The 18,048-nt window shown below is 42.5% G+C and overlaps 1 protein-coding gene across 4 annotated transcripts in view; it reads right to left on the bottom strand.

The window, feature by feature from the left end:
- Window positions 1–18,048, bottom strand: part of TNRC6B (trinucleotide repeat containing adaptor 6B) — a 211,491-nt gene that overhangs the window by 134,064 nt on the left and 59,379 nt on the right. For 2 of the 4 annotated variants that reach the window (XM_054031161.1, XM_054031127.1), the window contains exon 1: window positions 13,982–14,097. The exons of 1 other annotated variant lie outside the window; for it this stretch is intronic. In XM_054031161.1, coding sequence (XP_053887136.1) covers window positions 13,982–14,097 — 116 coding nt within the window. Of the gene's footprint in view, window positions 1–13,981; window positions 14,098–18,048 lie in introns of those variants that run through there. One more of the 4 variants, XM_054031135.1, reaches the window with a different exon arrangement.

Genomic DNA, 18,048 nt, shown 5'->3' on the forward strand with positions numbered 1-18,048 from the left:
TGACCAGCCAGTCATTGAGATATGGGAAAACGGTGATTACCTGACAATACAGGAAAATAGCCACCACTGTTAAAACCTTTTAAAACACTCAGCACCAAGGAGAGACTAAATGGAAGCACCCGATACTGAAAATAATGGCCTACTACAAAATACAGAAACCTTCTACAATCCATCGGTGATCTTCCAGAAAACACCATCCGGGCCACTATGGATGTAGAAGCCGTCTACACCAACATTCCACATAAAGATGTACAAGCTATCAGGAACAGTATCCTCAATAATGTCACGGCAAATCTGGTGGCTGAACTTTGTGACTTTGTCCTCACCCACAACTATTTCACATTTGGGGACAATATATACCTTCAAGTCAGCGGCACTGCTATGGGTACCAATATGGCCCCACAGTATGCCAACATTTTTATGGCTGACTTAGAACAACACTTCCTCAGCTCTCGTCCCCTAACGCCCCTACTCTACTTGTGCTACATTGATGACATCTTCATCATCTGGACCCATGGAAAAGAAGACCTTGAGGAATTCCACCATGATTTCAACCATTTCCATCCCACCATCAACCTCAGCCTAGACCAATCCACACAAGCGGTCCATTTCCTGGACACCACTGTGCTAATCAGCAATGGTCACATAAATACCACCCTATACCAGAAACCTACTGATCGCTATACTTACCTACATACCTCCAGCTTCCATCCAGGACACACCACACGATCCATTGTCTACAGCCAAGCCCTAAGATACAACCACATTTCCTCCAATCCCTCAGACAGAGACAAGCACCTACAAGATCTCTATCAAGCATTCTTAAAACTACAATACCCACCTGCTGAAGTGAAAAAAAAAACAGATTGACAGAGCCAGAAGAGTACCCAGAACTCACCTACTACAGGACAGGCCCAACAAAGAAAATAACAGAACGCCACTAGCCATCACCTTCAGCCCCCAACTAAAACCTCTCCAGCGCATCATCAAAGATCTACAACCTATCCTGAAAGATGATCCCTAACTCTCACAGATCTTGGGAGACAGACCTGTCCTTACTTACAGACAACCCCCCAACCTGAAGCAAATTCTCACCAGCAACCACACACCACAGAACTCAGGAACCTATTCTTGCAACAAAGCCCGATACCAGCTCTGTCCACATAGCTATTCAAGTGACACCATCATAGGATCTAATCACATCAGCCACGCCATCAGGGGCTCGTTCACCTGCACATCTACCAATGTGATATATGCCATCATGTACCAGCGATGCCCCTCTGCCATGTACAGTGGCCAAACTGGACAGTCTCTACTATGGACACAAATCTGACATCAGGAATCATAACATTCAAAAAACAGTAGGAGAACACTTCAACCTCTCTGGTCACTCAGTAACAGACTTAAAGGTGGCAATTTTTCAACAGAAAAGCTTCAAAAACAGACTCCAACGAGAAACTGCTGAACTTGAATTAATATGCAAACTAGATATCATCAATTTAAGCTTGAATAGAGACTGGGAATGGCTGAGCCATTACACACATTGACTATTTCCCCATGTTAAGTATCCTCACACCTTCATGTCAAAAGTTTTTTCTCTTAATTAATTAGCCTCTTAGAGTTGGTAGGGCAACTCCCACCTTTTCATGGTGTGTGTGTGTGTGTGTGTGTGTGTGTGTGTGTGTGTGTGTGTGTGTGTGTGTGTGTGTGTAATCTCCTTACTATATGTTCCATTCTATGCATCCGAGGAAGTGGGCTATAGCCCACAAAAGCTTATGCTCAAATAAATTTGTTAGTCTCTAAGGTGCCACAAGTCTCCTGTTCTTTTTGTGGATACATATTAACACGGCTGCTACTCTGAAACCTTTCTATGACAGTGCTTCTCGAAGTGGTGGTCCGCGGACCAGTGCCAGTCCGCGAGCCATCGGCTACCGGTCCGCGGCGAGTTTCCTCATAAGACCGTTGAATAGGATAATAATATGGCACTGGTCCCTGGCACATTGGGGGGAAAAATTGCCGGTCCCCCACATCAGATAGCTTGAGAAGCACTGTTCTACGAGACAGTTGTATCGCTATATGGAAGTACGTTTCCTGAAGGTCAAGGACGAAAACCTATCCCCTGAACTCAGAGAAGGAATTATAGCTGCAGGAGTCCCAATTCTGAACTTTTGAAGCTTCACACATTTGTTTAGCAGTTTTAGATCTAAGATTGGTCTCCATCCTCTATTTTTCTTTGGTACAAGGAAACACCTCGAATAGAAGCCTCTCCCCTGGTGCTGAGCAGGGACCAGTTCTATCGCTTCTACACGAAGAAGGGAGTTTATTTCCTGTCTTAGCAGGAATGAGAGTGGTCCCTGAAGGGACATGGGGAAGGGTAATGAGGAGGCAGCAGGCAGGTAAAATGAATGGTATAGCCCAATGATATTACTTCCATCACCCATTTGTCTGAAGTGATACCTGCCATGCTTGTTGGAAATGGCTGAGTTGGTCTCCAAATGGGAGGAGGTGGACAAAATATTGGAGCTGGCAAGCTAACGGAGGTGGGGTGTTCGAACCCTTGTCCATCCCATAAAAAAAAAAAAAGTTACTTACGTTTTTGTAACTCTTGTTCTTTAAGATGTGCTGCTCATGTCTATTCCATTCTAGGTATGTGTGCTACCACGTGCACAGTCAGAGATTTTTGCCTTAGCAGTATCCGCAGGGTCGGCTGTAGCACCCCCTCACGCACTGCTATATTAGGCGCTGCCAACCCTACGCCCTCTCAGTTCATTCTTGCCAGCAACTCTGACAGAGGGGTAGGAGGGCGGGTAATGGAATGGAAATAAGCAACACATCTCGAAGAACAACAGTTACGAAAAGGTAGGTAACCATTTTTTTCTTCTTCGGGTGCTTGCTCATGTAGATTCCATTCTAGGTGACTCACAAGCAGCATCCTCGGAGGTGGGCTTGGAGTTCATAGCCTAGCTTCTCTACCGAAGCCAGAATCAACCAGGTCCTGCTGAGTAGGTGCACAATGGGATGTAAACATATGGATGGGCAACCAGGTGGCTGCTGTACAGATGTTCCCGGATAGGTACATGGACTAGGAAAGCTGCCGAAGAGGCTTGCACCCTGGTTGCATGGGCGGTTACGATTGCTGGAGGGGGCAGCTTTGTCTGATTGTAGCAGCAGCAAATGCAGGCAGTGATCCAAGAAGAAATTCTTTGAGTGGACGCTGGATGTTCTTTCATACTGTCAGCCATCATGATGAACAATTGCGTTGACTTGCAGAATGGTTTGGTCCTTTCAACACAGAAGGCTAGTGTCAATGTTGAAGATAGGAGGAATGGAAGAGGAATGGAAGTCTTGCATTGCAGACTTGACAATTTTGAGGACTCCTAGGTGGACAGGCAACCTGACCCAGGCCAGGGTGGGGGAGGGTATGATATTAAAGAGGTCATTGGACTCCCCCGCTAGCTCCTCGACCTCCAAGTTCAGGTTGGCAGCCACCCTCTTGAGCAGGGCCTGGTGCTCCTTGAAGTCATGGGGAAGTAGGGGCTGATCATTTGTGAGGGGCCGGCCACCACTTCATCTGAAGATGACAAAGATGACTGCCCAGAAGGGGGAGGGGCGGCTTCCCCTTCCTCGTCCAGAGACAGCTCCTTGGGCATTGGGGCCACTCCAACTTGGGTGCCAGCTGTGCTGGGGGCAGCTTGTCTGATGCAGCCTTGGAGGAATGGTGGGAGTACAGGACCAGCATAACAGGTACACCCCACAGGCTCCAGTACTGCCACTGAGTGGGCCATTGCCCCTGCCTCCACGCCACCGCTGCAGGAGCCACACCGGTCTCACAGGCTCGCACCATTGCCCTTCCGGTGATCAGGGCGGAACCGTAGATGCCTGAGTCTGCCAACTGATCCTCATCAGCGACTTGGGACGAGAGGGCAAGGACCGGTGCCAGCCTGAAGAGCGGTACCAGGGAGCCGGAGACTGGTGCCACACCCGGGAACGATCCCTCATCATGGGGATCAACGCCTGGGAGATTGCCTATGTGATGGTGATCTGCACCGTGGCGAACTCCGGCGAGAGGGCCAATGGTACCATGGGTACAGGGATCGGCGTCGTGACTCAGGTGTCCCGTGCTTTCTGGGCGGAGATTTGACGACAGGGACCTGTGTCTTGAAACCAGGACAGAGGCTGCGGTGGTGGGGTCTGAGGTCGCGGTGATGGGGACCAATGCCTGCAGTCCAGAGATTGAGTATGCTCCACTACTTTAGGAGGCAGTCCCATAACGGGCTTGCCCATAGATGCCAGGGCCTTGGCTGGGTCCATCACCTGGCAGAGGCATATGCGGTACCAGTCGGCCTACTTGCTCTTTGGCCGTCAGGCCCGCTTCGGGCACAGATGACCCTACTAGGAGCCAGGACCCCTTGCTGCTTCCAGGAATCAGGGGCGGGTCCCAGGCTGGGTTGGGGGGTCCGACTGCAGGCATACCGCCGAGCAGCTCCGGAGCAAGCACATGGCCTGACACAAGTCCTTTGCCAGAAGCCCCTTACTTCTGCGGTGCCAGTGGGCCCATCGACTTCAACCTTTCTTAGGCACCGGGGAGGGGGAATGGTGCCGGGTGGATTCCAGTGCTGGTGGTGCTCTGTGTACCGACGTGCCGAGCATGGAGTCCGATCAAGAGGGCTCCGAGGTAGGACAAAGAAGCGCAGCCTCCATGAGAAGTGCCCTCAAACAGATATCCCGCTCCTTCTGAGTTTGAGGGTGAAAGTTTTTCAAGATCCTGCACTTATCCTTTCTGTGGGACTCCCCCAAACACTTTAAACAGCTTTCCTGGGGGTCACGAATGGGCATCGGCCCACTGCACAATGAACATGGCTTAAAGCCTGGGGAATGGGGCATGCCTCACTCTGAGGTGAAATCTCAGCCGGGACTAACTCCTAAACTACTACTCTAACACTTAACTGAAAGGTCTAACTAAGTACCTATCAATTAACAACCAAAAAGGAACCGCTAACACTCTTGCGATGCAAGACAAGGTGCTTCGACCAACCATCACGGGCAGTAAGAAGGAACTGAGAGGGCAGCACCTAATATACCAACGCATGAGCGTGGCACTCAAGGGGGTGCTACAGCCGACCCTACGGATACCGCTAAGGCTCCAATGACTGTGCACGTGGGCGCACACACACCTAGAATGGAATCAATATGAGCACGCACTTGAAGAACTGAGGCTTTGATGAGGAAGGCTGCTGTGTAGATGCCTCAAGTGGGTTAGAAAGGTAGCTTTCTCCGGAACTTCTCTCTCTCTCTGGAAGATTCCGTTGGTCTCTGAAATCCAGAGAATTGCATCAGACAGGATCTGTGAGCCATTTGTGATCTATTAAACTTCCTTTTGTTTGCAGGAGCCAGGTACCTAACAAGCGTAACGTGGCCCTGGAATCCTTAAGGGTATGCAATGACTCTTTGGCATTTTCTACAAACAGCTTCAGTCCATCAAACAGAAGTTCCTCTATCATATTCTGGACTTCTCTGGAGAAGTCACGTAGCTATAAACCAGAAACCCCTGTGCATCGCCACTGTCGTAGAGATGGAGCGGGCCTTGGTATCTGCAGTATCCAGAGCTGCCTGAAGAGATGTTCTGGCTAGTAATTGTCCCTCAGCTATAGTGGCCTGAAATTGTTCCCTTTGGTCCAGCGGAAGCCATTCAATAAACAATCCAACTTTGTATAGTTCATGTAGTTTTATTTTGCCATCAGCACCTAGTAATTCGCAATATGGAATTGTAGGGTTGCTGATTAGATTAATAGGATTTTCTCCCCAGCAGGTCCTGGCACTTCTGGTCTCTGTCATATAGGGTGACATAACGCTGTGGCTTACCCCATTCATTAACCATATCAAGAACCAGAGAGTTAGGTGGAGGGAGGGAGAATAAGAACTTTGAGTCCTTAGTGGGCATATAATTTTTTTCAAATCAATCCTCTTACACGTGGGCATTATGGTAGCCGGAGACTGCCAAATGGATTCTGCAAGATGCAGGAGAGCAATTCTGGATGGTCTCTCAGATTGCAGAATATCCAACAGCTTGTGTTGGGATTCTCTGACCTCTTCAAGAAGTAACTGTTGGGATTCTGCTACCCATCTAACGAGATCCTGGAACTGCCAAAAGTCATTGGCCACAGATGGAGGAGGAGACATTACAGCTTCAACCTCAATAGTTTTTTGGGCCTCAAATGTTTCCTCCTGTTGTTGGGGAGAAGAGTTGAGTCTCCCTGTTATCCCAATGGGAGAGGGCTGGGGCGCTGGAAAAGTATCTGTGATAAGCTGCCTAGAGATCCCAATATGGCCACTAAGGACCAGACGGGGGAGCAGGTGGCATTCAGGGCTGCTCCCACCAGGAGTGGTGAGATCCTTGAGTATCAACCTTACCCCTCCGAGAAAGGGGGTTCATATATGAATACGAGGAAGAATCCTGTACAGAAATCTGAAGGGAAATCTTCATTATCATCCTCCTCTTCTTCTATTGGTGGAGTGCAAATCAAAAAGGGAGGTGATGGTACAAGGAATGTATAGAGCTCCAAAGATCAAGTGGCTCTCAGTAATGAAAGGGGCTCGGTACACACCAGCAATGTGGACTCTGGTTCAGCAGTCACTGATAAGTCCTTTGTGTATCTAAAATCTTGCAGCATCGAATGATGTTGCGGTATCAAGTATCATTGCGACACAAAGAAATGTTGCAACACTGAGGGGTACTGTTGGACTACGCCTGTCCTTGCTGAACAGTACCAATTACTTAGCGTGCTTCACAGATGGCACCAGTGCGGCTGGAGGCTTACATAATACCGAAGAACTCAGTAGGGTATCAGGAGAGAAGTTAAGTCCAAAAGTACCGAAACTCTGTTTGCTCTGGCATTCTCCAAGTAAATATATTGCCTTTATATAAATCCATGGCACGCCCATACCTTGAATACTGCGTGCAGATGTGGTCGCCCCATCTCAAAAAAGATATATTGGAATTGGAAAAGTTTCAGAAAAGGCAACAAAAATGATTGGGGGTACAGAACGGCTTCCGTATAAAGATTAATAAGACTGGGACTTTTCAGCTTGGAAAAGAGGCAACTAATGGGGGATATGATAAAGATCTATAAAATCATGAGTGGTAAAGAAAAAGTAAATACGGAAGTGTTATTTACTCCTCCTCATAATACAAGAACAAGGGACCACCAAATGAAATTAATAGGTAGCAAGTTTAAAACAAACACAAGAAAGTATTTTTTCATGCAACGCACTGTCAACCTATGGAACTCCTTGACAGAGGGTGTTGTGAAGGCCAATACTATAACAGGGTTCAAAAGATAGATTCATGGAAAATAGGTCCATCAATGGCTATTAGCCAGGATGGGCAGGAATGGTGTCCCTAGCCTCTGTTTGCCAGAAGCTGGGATTGGGTGACAGGGCATGGATCACTTGACAACAACTGTCTGTTCATTCCCTTTGGGGCACCTGCCATTGGCCACTGTCAGAGGACAGGATACTGGGCTTGATAGACCTTTGGTCTGACCCAGTATGGCCGTTCTTATGTTCTTACAGTACTGGGGTCTTTCCAGCACCATGACTGGAATTAGACCTGCAGGGCTTTCCCACTACACTGGTACTGGAGGAGCCTGTTGCCTTCACAGTACCGAGTCTTGAGGATGTCATCTCTAAAGCGGTCAATCTGGTTGGTGAACAAGATATTTTTGAGGATGACTCCTTGCGAGGGGAATTAGGACTCCTCCTCTTAGGATGTTTAGAAGAGGACTCTGAGGATTTCCCCTGTGCGGTAGAGTGCTGTGCTGAGGCTGCAGCAGCGCTGAAGGCCCCTACGGATGGCCTCTCTGACCTGATCCCAGCGTTTTCTTACTAATGTCACTGTATATTTCTACATGACCCTTCATGCATGAAACCTGTGGACAGATCTTTGCAAACGACCTGAAAATCTGTACTAGTCCTTCTCTGAATAACTTCCCTTCACTAACTGCCCTTCCTTTTGAAGTCTTAGAAAAGGGATCAGCTAACTACAAATGCAGAAGGTTCAACAAGCTGTAATAGATAGGTGCTATGCATGGAGGCAGACTAACAATCAAAAGCATCACCCACCTAAAAAGGTTGCTAACTCCATGATGGGCAAGGAGTTCAACAAATCTTTATCTGGCTAATAGTCAACAGAAGATCCATGTGCCTGTTATCTCAATATCACACTAGAGGAAGAAAAAACTCAGAGCTCTGATACCTGCATAAACATGATCACTAACCCTTAGTTATAGTCACATGGTCTGCTGGGAGAATGGTATTTCTAGTCATACCCATAATCCTGTTGTCCACTTCGGGACTGAAACAACACGGAAGTTGTCTAGGGAAATTGTACAAGAGTCCAGAGGGAGAATCTCAATCTGGAGTTGTATTCTTGGCTTCCAATATTTTTTGAATGTGGAGTGAAAAAAACAAGGTGTTTTTTTGTTTGTTTGTTTGTTTGGGTACTGGCTGGGATGGGTTTGTGCTGTCCTCCATGTCTCAATGAACAAACCTCAGTTGAGGGCTCAGGTTCACCTACTGCTTTTTCTAACTTGTAGGTCTTTGGACTCTTTACCCTCAAGTTGCATAGCTGCAGTGGTGGTGGCTGCTGCTGCTGCTGCTCCCTTGGAAGGCTGAGGTGCCATTATGGGATCTGCTTAAACCGTCTCTTGCATTCCCCCTGGGATGGAGGCCCTCGGTGGCCCAATTCCCTGTCTAAGCCATCACACCAGCCACAGGAGTTAGGTCCCATGTCTGGAAGGCTACAAGGGGACCTGGACTGCTCTAGCACCTTCAGGTTGCCCTTTGGTATGTCTGCATGCTCCTCTCTGCTGCTGGGACACTTTGTTCGAACTGCCACTGGATAAAAAGCAAGACTTGGAAGACATTTGTGGCTCCTTTTTCTCTCCTTATCAGCCATGAGCCAAGATAAAAAAGGGGAAAAACAGCTCTGTTCTGGTAATAATCAGACCCCACTCTACTCCACAGCCCAGCAGAGGGTCTGAGGCAAAACTAGCTTAGAAACTCCAGGTTAAAAGAAGAAAGCACCTTCCCTCTTTCTACATTTAGTTTTAAAGGTCTCCAATCAGTCGAATTTAGGGCTGTCAATCGCAGTTAACTCACGTGATTAACTCAAAAAATTTAATCACGATTAATCGCACTGTTAAACAATAGAATACCAATTGAAATTTCTTAAATATTTTGGATGTTTTTCTACATTTTTAAATATATCAATTTCAATTACAAACACAGAATACAAAGTGTACAGTGCTCACTTTATACAAATGTAGTTATTTTTGTTACATAACTGCACTCCAAAACAAAACAATGTAAAACTTTAGAGCCTAGAAGTCCACTCAGTCCTACTTCTTGTTCAGCCAATCGCTCAAACAAGTTTCTTTACATTTGCGGAGATAATGCTGCCCGCTTGTTTACAATGTCACCTGAAAGTGAGAACAGGTGTTCGCATGGCACTGCCGTAGCTGGCGTTGCATGATATTTACATGCCAGATGTGCTAAAGATTCATATGCCTCTTCACGCTTCGGCCATCATTCCAGAGGACATGCCTTCCATGCTGATGACGCTTGTTAAAAAAATAATGCGTTAATTAAATCTGTGACTGAACTCCTTGGGGGGAGAATTGTATGTCTCCTGCTCTGCTTTATCCACATTCTGCCATATATTTCATGTTATAGCAGTCTCGGATGATGCCCCAGCACATTGTTCACTTTAAGAACATTTTAACTGAAAATTTAACAAAATGCAAAGAAGATACCAATGTGAAATTTCTGAAGACAGCTACAGCACTTGACCCAAGATATAAGAATCTGAAGTGCCTTCCAAAATCTGAGAGGGAGGAGGTGTGGAGAATGCTTTCAGAAGTCTTAAAAGAGCAACACTCCAATGCAGAAACTACAGAACCCAAGTCACCAAAAAGGAAAATCAACCTTCTGCTGGCGGCATCTGACTCAGATGATGAAAATGAACATGCATCGATTGGTCCTCACTGCTTTGGATCGTTATTGAGCAGAACCCGTCATCAGCATGGACACATCCTCTGGAATGGTGGTTGAAGCATCAAGGGACATATGAATCTTTAGCACATCTGGCATGTAAATATCTTGCAACGGTGGCTACAACAGTGCCATGCAAACCTGTTCTCATTTTCAGGTGACACTGTAAACAAGAAATGGGCACCATTATCTTCTGCAAATGTAAACAAACTTGTTTGTCTGAGCGATTGGCTGAACAAGAAGTAGGACTGATTAGACTTGTAGGCTCTAAAGTTTGATATTGTTTTGTAGTGCAGTTATGTAACAAAAATAACTACATTTGTATAAAGTGAGCACTGTACACTTTGTATTCTGTGTTGTAATTGAAATCAGTATATTTGAAAATGCAGAAAACATCCAAAAATATTTAAATAAATAGTACTCTAATATTGTTTAATTGCGCGATTCATTTTTTTAATCACTTGAGAGCCCTAGTCAAATTCAGATTTTTTTTAGTCCTATCCAAAAAGTCTCCACTACAAAAAGAGATGACTCCTGGTCTACAACCTGCCCAGGAATGGAGGCAGAGAATTCTGGCATTCTCCACAGACAGGCAGCCCTGGCCCCAGACTAGCTGACAATCTTTGCTCTGCCACCAACCATCAGGGAGAGGGCAAATGCCTGATACTACAGACAGTGCGGGGGGAGGAAGGAGATGCGAAATAGCAATGGGAAGTGATTAGCAGATTTGAATTACAAGTAAACATTTATTGAAGAACACAAGCCTCTTCCCTATTCCTTGCGCGCACCAATTGAGCTCAGTTTCTTACCAATAGATGTCAATACATGAGCAGTAAAGATGATCACCACCACCTGCAGGGGTCAGTTTGCAATTATAGAGGCTAATACTGAGCTCAATAACCAAATATTTCATTTAAGCTAATGACTTTAGAAGTCCTAATTCTTTCTCTTTAAAAATTTATTTCAATTAATATCAGTCACATCTATTGTCTGAACTGCTAGTGGCAGATTTCTAAGAGAAGCACATTTTATTTATATTCAATAACCAAGGTCAAAGAGTTTAACAAGCAAATACCCTCATACCCCATAAGAACTGTAACAGCCTTTTTAATGTACTTATTTATTATACACCTTCCATTACAGCTTTTCTTTAATGCAGTAACCCTATAATGGGTTTAGTCTTTTTTATCCTGTTTGATATTTCAAAAGCACATCGGCAACAAGTACAATCACAGCCTATTTCCTAACAGTAACAAAACCTGTGCATGGCACTGCCATTTGTTTTTTAAAATTTCCAGAGGCAGCACAGATTGGTTAGAAAAAATTTTTTTTTATTTTTGAGAGAGAGAGAGAGAGAGAGAGAGAGAGAGAGAGAGAGAGAGAGAGAGAGAGAGAGAGAGAGAGAGAGACGGTTCAGTTAATGAAATCAGGACCCTTCCAGATGGAATCACAGACGAAGGTAGGTCAGTCCTATGCTTCAACAATCTTGACAGTGTTCTTTTAATACTAGACCCTCCCGCAAGGCACTCTAGTGAAGGTGTTTCTATCCCCTGATAAAATAAACTGTGAGATTCAACCCCACTACAGAAATAATAAGTCTTCAGGCCAACTGACAGTTACAAAAGCCTGCTAATGTATACCATTATGTACACAGGAATCTCTAACGAAGGAAACTTCACACATTAACCAATACCATGCAAGTACTACACCTATTGATAAGTCTCTAAATAAGTGCATATTTCTATTTCCACTCTCCCTTTATCCACTAACAAACCCTATTTATCTATTACACATCCACATTTGAGTCCCTTATACACCAAAATGCAATCTACTACTCTTCAATAACTAGCCCAAATTTCATTTGATATTAATGGGGAGGACAACAGTAAAGTCTACCGATGCCTCATCCAAGTACTAATAGCTCCAAAGAAGTGTTTATAGAATAAAATACTCATTGAAGATGTGAACATAGTTGAAACTGGAACAACATTTTTTGAACTACTATAAGAATAAAAGTTATTGGAACCACAAAATGTCTTGCGACTATCATCGCCAGGTCAATGAAGCATAAGCAACAAGAGTCAAACTTTTTTTTTTTTTTTTTTTTTTTTAAATTAACTGTAACCTATAGTATATTCACTTAGGTAAATGAAAAATTTATATTGTGGGTAAAAAGAAATCCAGATGACTAATCAAGCAAAAAGCAACGTCCTCAACAAAGTATTGTGTTTATAGTACAGCTGAATAATGTGACTATTCTTGTATTTTAGCTGAGGTATCAAAACTGTAGTTTTACACTTATACAAATTTTATTAGTAACCTAACTAGGACTTAGTTCTTTAGGGTAAGTTCTGGCATTTTACTCTGTATTTGTACAACATCTAACACAAAGGGTCCTTGATCCTGATTGGGACCCCTGGACACCGCTGGACAGTAATACAATAATTTGGTGAGGAACTCTGCCCACTCCAAGTTCTGAATGTTCTCTACAGTCAAAATAGTGCTGGGAAGGTAGAATATAGTGTTGTAAGTCACCTGAAAAGCTTCAGCTAGAAATCAGGTCAGCTGGGAAAGAATTCTCAAATTTTATTCACAGTAAACAAATGCAGCAACAAAAGGCAGAGAGCACACCATTTCAATGAGGCCAATATAATACCCCTCCATGTTATTCTCTGCAATCACATACTTAGTTTCACGATCAAGTTTCTGAGAAATTTTATTAAAGCAGGAATTTAACTTCCACTTTTTTTACATTATCTGCTTCATTTCAAAAATTGTCTGCATGTTTCAGTCACCACAAGTTTGAAACTCTTCTTCAATTTACTGATCATACTAGTATGAACAGAAAGAAATGGCAACAATTATTTTGAAAAGCTTGGCTCATTTCCACTATAGAAAAGAATGCATCTGCTCAGTACTAGAACCTCCCTGAGATCATCTTAGCTATCTAAGAAACAACTTCGGCCACAGAGGTAGCAGCCTGTGTTGCTAGCCTACTAAAAGCATAAGACCAGAACCAATTAAGTTCCCTGCATTAACTAGAAGGCAGTGTTTTAGGGGTGGGTAAGATCATTCTCCTCCTTTAAATGACGAAGTGACACTGGAATTGCATGTTAAAAAAAGTTTCTATGGTCTGGCTCTGCCAAAGATCCAAGATCTTCCTAGCCTCTATAAAGAGAGAAATCAAGAACAGGATAATCACCATAATGTTGGCACTGGCTCGAGCAAAGGAATTATCTAGATATACGTAGGACATCCATCATTATAGTGCCATTAGCAGAGGGCTTTCCCCTCCCCCAACCGAAGAAAGTTTTCTATGTTTCCACCAAAAATACTTAGAGACATATTTTCTCCATGCACTCTCTTAATAGAAATGAGTCAATTTCTTTTTTGATTACATTTCCTCTTTCCTCAAACTATAAAAGGCCAGCATCTAAATGGTCCATCCTGTAAAGGACATTTCATTTACAATTCCAGTTCCTTTCTGGAAATTTATTTTTAAATAAAGTAACGTTCACATTTCAGGGAGCACCAATCTACCAGATGCACACCAAGGGTTGACAATGGGCAAACTCTTCTTTTGCTGCATTTCAGTGGTTTCACAAGACAAGGAACATGTAAAGCTTCATATACATATTTCCATTGGTAAAGTGAATTCACTTTCTCAGCTCTAGCTTCCTAACGCCATTAATCCTTTAACTACAAATTCTGATTAACCCACTGCAGAATATACAAAGCAGAATTTTGTGTTTCAGAATTTAAGGCAAATCAGCACACTGACTTTTCAGTTACTAGCTACTATGAAATATGGGTATTTAAGAAACCAAGGGCGAGCACCCCAAGAACAACCAATGCTTCCAGCACGTTTAAACAAGAGTGATTCCCACCATTTACTATGGTAAGGCCCTTTTTAAATAAACGTGAGACTCACTGTTTGTTTTCTTCACCAGGAGGTGGAGTCTTGCCATGCCCTTCCATTACAAAATCCTCATGTTCCATCTGCAAAGGCAAGCATTGCAGGTCAGAAATTGGTGAAGCAAAGTGCATGTCACCCTAAAGTGTTCTTTTTCCACATATCACAACTTAATGTAGCCACTTTATTTCAGTGACTGGTCCAGAACAGACCATCTAGATTCTAAACAATGAATGCACACCTTCATTCCTCTTATTGTGGTATGATTCTACCGCACAATTTCCAAAATGCCTGTGTGCATAACAAAAAAAGAGCTTCCGAGAGAGGAAGGATGGTTTAATGACTAAAGCAAAAGAGCAGTAGTTAGGAGATCTGGATTCTGTACCTGGCTCTGTCATGGACTTCCTGTGTAGCCTTGGACAAGCACTTCAGCTTCCCTATATGTTAACTGGGAATAAAAATACTTATCTACCTCACATCTTTAAGGATTAATTAACATTTTTAAAGGACTCTGGGATCCGGGAATGGGGGGGGTACTGTAAAAACAGAGTATGTTTTGTGAAAAATAACTTTTGTATTTAAAAAAAAGACTTGTCCATATGCATACCGCCACATACTGTAGCCAGCGGAAGAAAAAGCCTAAGTGAGCCTTCAAACAAATGTTGTTCCAGTGATAGCATAAGGTAGGCATTTCTTCTGGCTCTCAGGATAGAAGATTCAAGGGACACTAAGGAAGTTTTCTGTTTAATTATCTTATATTCTTCTCCACAATTCCAGTGTGTATTTTAAACCATTTCTTAGCAAGGAAATCAGAGCACCCAAACACTACATCTAATCATCATCAGTAAAACAATCACCACTCAATTACCTCCCTCAGCTAGAATTTCCTGTACTGGCAGCAGAATATTTCACCTTTATATGAAACCATACATAAATGTATTATATATAACTAGAGCCCTGCATGGATACAGGATTTGTATCCACATCGGGTCTGTGATCTGCAAAAATGGTCCGTGGATATCCACATGCGCAGATATAAAGCGGGTACTTGCAGATTTGCAGGACTCTCTATATAAACACCAATACATGCACATTTAGCAACCTTGCACACCATGTGAAGTAAGCTAGCCACACTGCAATACTTGATATAGGCTTGTAGACACCATAGTCAGAGATGACAGATAAAATCAACTGAATGATACCCAAAAAAGAAACCTGTGATCCACTGTTTTAAATTGGGGGTAGGGGGAAAAGAGCATTAATACAGGAGGTAAGGGTAATCTGCTTTGGGAAAAAAACAGTAGGCCTCTCCTGATCTGTACCTCAATACTGTCGAGCAGTGACAAAAAAAAAAAAAAAAAAAAAAAAAAAAAAAAAAAAAATCACTTATGCGAGGCACTGTCTGAATATCCAAAGATGACATTTTACAGGGACAAGAGAAGCAACATTATTGTTTGGCTAGACAAGTAGTCCTGAACAAGACCACAGATGCACTGTAAAAGATCAATGAGCTATAAGCAAGTAGTGATGTCCAATAAACATATATTCCCAAACAAAACGTGTTTAAGATTGATACATATTTACATCAGTGACTATTTAAAACATTATCAAAACATTGTAGTTATTTTTAAAAAAATGCTTGAAAGCCAGGAAATTCAGCACTGTAGTTTTGCAAACAAGCATAACTTCCATCCATTATGGAGTTTGGGGTCTTAAAGACCTATGGAATGGATGAAGGAGGTAGATACAGTAGAGTTTCTATTATTATAGAGCAGCGAAAGTTCTCTGGCACAATGTAACGGCACACAGAAGAAGGTATTCATATGCAATACAGAAACAAAAGGAGGGATTCTATTATGTTTTTCTATATATGTTCAGGTGGATTTGGAAAGGTCTGTTGCCAATATGAGACAAGTCTCATTTTCTGTACACACAGATTTCAGGAGAGGGTTTGTGGTATTGGAAATAAGTGCATAGTAATTTGGAGAGAAGGACTGGATATATAGCACAGATATTTATATAGGGTCAGAGTTGAGCTAAACTGACATCTTTTATAAAAATCAAAATTCACTCCTATAGAGGCCAATAGAAAGGAGCAAATTATGGCAGGTAAAATATAAAATGGAAATTAGGAGAGAAAAGTGGGAATTTGAAGAGCAAATAAAGACAAAAGAAAGACTTTAAATATATTAGAAGCAGGAAGCCTGTGAGAGAGAAGGAGTAAAATGAGCAATTAAAGGAAGGATAAGAACATTTCATAGAAGCAAAATGATTAGTTTTTAACCAAAGGATTGTTGGGGAGGTCCCTTTCTTAGACCTACTCCTTTCAGGTAATAAAGATGAGTGACGGTCAGAAACTGACATTTTATGAATTTGTGTAAATTCCTACTCTTTTTCTAAACTAAAGAGCAGCAAGTCACAAGGACCTGAACATACTGAAAGAATTTAAGAATGAAATCTGAAGTGTCAAAGGCAGCAAATGTTGGAAGCTTAAAAGACATCAGGAGTGACCTACAACTATTGAGCATTACTTCAAGTACCAGGAAAATTGTTTGAAATTGTAATTTAAAATAGAATTATAAAATACCTAGAGGTGCCTGGTATGATAAAGGACCATTTCTCTAAAGAAAAAAAAAATCAGGCCTTTTTGATACATTAAAATTCTCTGAGTATGTCCACAAGATAATGGAGAAAGAAGTGCCTAACAATTTATTTGGACTTACAAAAATCCTTCTGCAAAATTTCTCACAAGAAGCTATTAGAAAAATTAAGCAGTCATGGAGTGAGAGATAAAGTACCAGCACAGATGAGAAACTGGCCAAGAGACAAAACAAAGTAGGAATAAATAGTAAATAATATAGCAAAAGGTTAAAAGTAGGATGCCCCACGGATCTGTACAAGGATAGGGGTTCTCTGATATAAACTGAATATCAATCAACTGGAAAAAGGGGTGAATAGGGAGGTGACAAAGTTTGCAGATGACATTTACTTAGGTGAGTCAAAACTAGAGAAAACTAGGGGGGGGGGGACTTCAGAGGGACCTAACAAAGCTGTGTGAATGGGCAACACAGTGGCAGCTTCAATTCAGTGTTGAAAAATACAAGGTAGTACACACAGGAAGGAACACATTACAGCAGTAAGAAGAACGGGAGTACTTGTGGCACCTTAGAGACTAACAAATTTATTTGAGCATAAGCTTTCGTGGGCTACAGGCCACTTCATCGGATGCATAGAATGGAACACACAGAAAGAAGATATTTATACATACAGAGAACATGAAAAGGTGGAAGTAGCCACCAGTGGTTCTTAACCTGGGGGTGCAAGACATGCCAGAATTTTTTAAAAGATAAATCATTGAAAACACAAATTAAGCACAGGCACATAAGTACAACTACTTTGTTTCATCAAACCTATGAATTTATTAACAATACACATTTTAATGATTATTGTAATATACAAACAAAATATATATATCTAGGTTTAAGGGGTGCGAGAACACATTTTTTAGGTTTAAGGGGTGCAAGAACATATTTTGAGAATCAAAGGGGTGCAGGCTGCAGTAAAGGTTAAGAACCACAGCATTTTAAATTAACTGGTCAGAAAGAGGACTTCCACTTCACTGTAAAAAGCTCAGTGAAAATCTCTGCTCTGCATGCTGCATAATCAAAAAAGCAAGACAAATATTAGGCTGCATAAAGAATAGTCTGGAAAGCAACACTGACATGATTGTAACATTATGTAAATCAATGGTATGCCCTTTTCTGGAATATTATATTTAGTTCTGGTCACTCAATCAAAAAAAACCCAAACCATAGCTGAAATAGTGGGAGTTTAGCGACACAATGAAAATGTTTAGAAGTATGGGAAAACTTCCACATGACGAAAGACTGAAAACACTAGGATTGTTTTTCTTCTCTCAAAACATATGAGATACATGAGAGAGAGAGAGAGAGAGTAATAAATGGTGTAGAGAAATTAAAATGGGTGCCACTTTCTACTACCTCTCAGTATAAGATGACATTCAATTATATTGAAAAACCACCAATTTAAAATAGAGAAGGAAATTATACATGGTGTAAAAAATA

Source organism: Malaclemys terrapin, chromosome 1 (assembly GCF_027887155.1).
Source record: "Malaclemys terrapin pileata isolate rMalTer1 chromosome 1, rMalTer1.hap1, whole genome shotgun sequence".
Lineage (NCBI taxonomy): Eukaryota > Metazoa > Chordata > Testudines > Emydidae > Malaclemys > Malaclemys terrapin.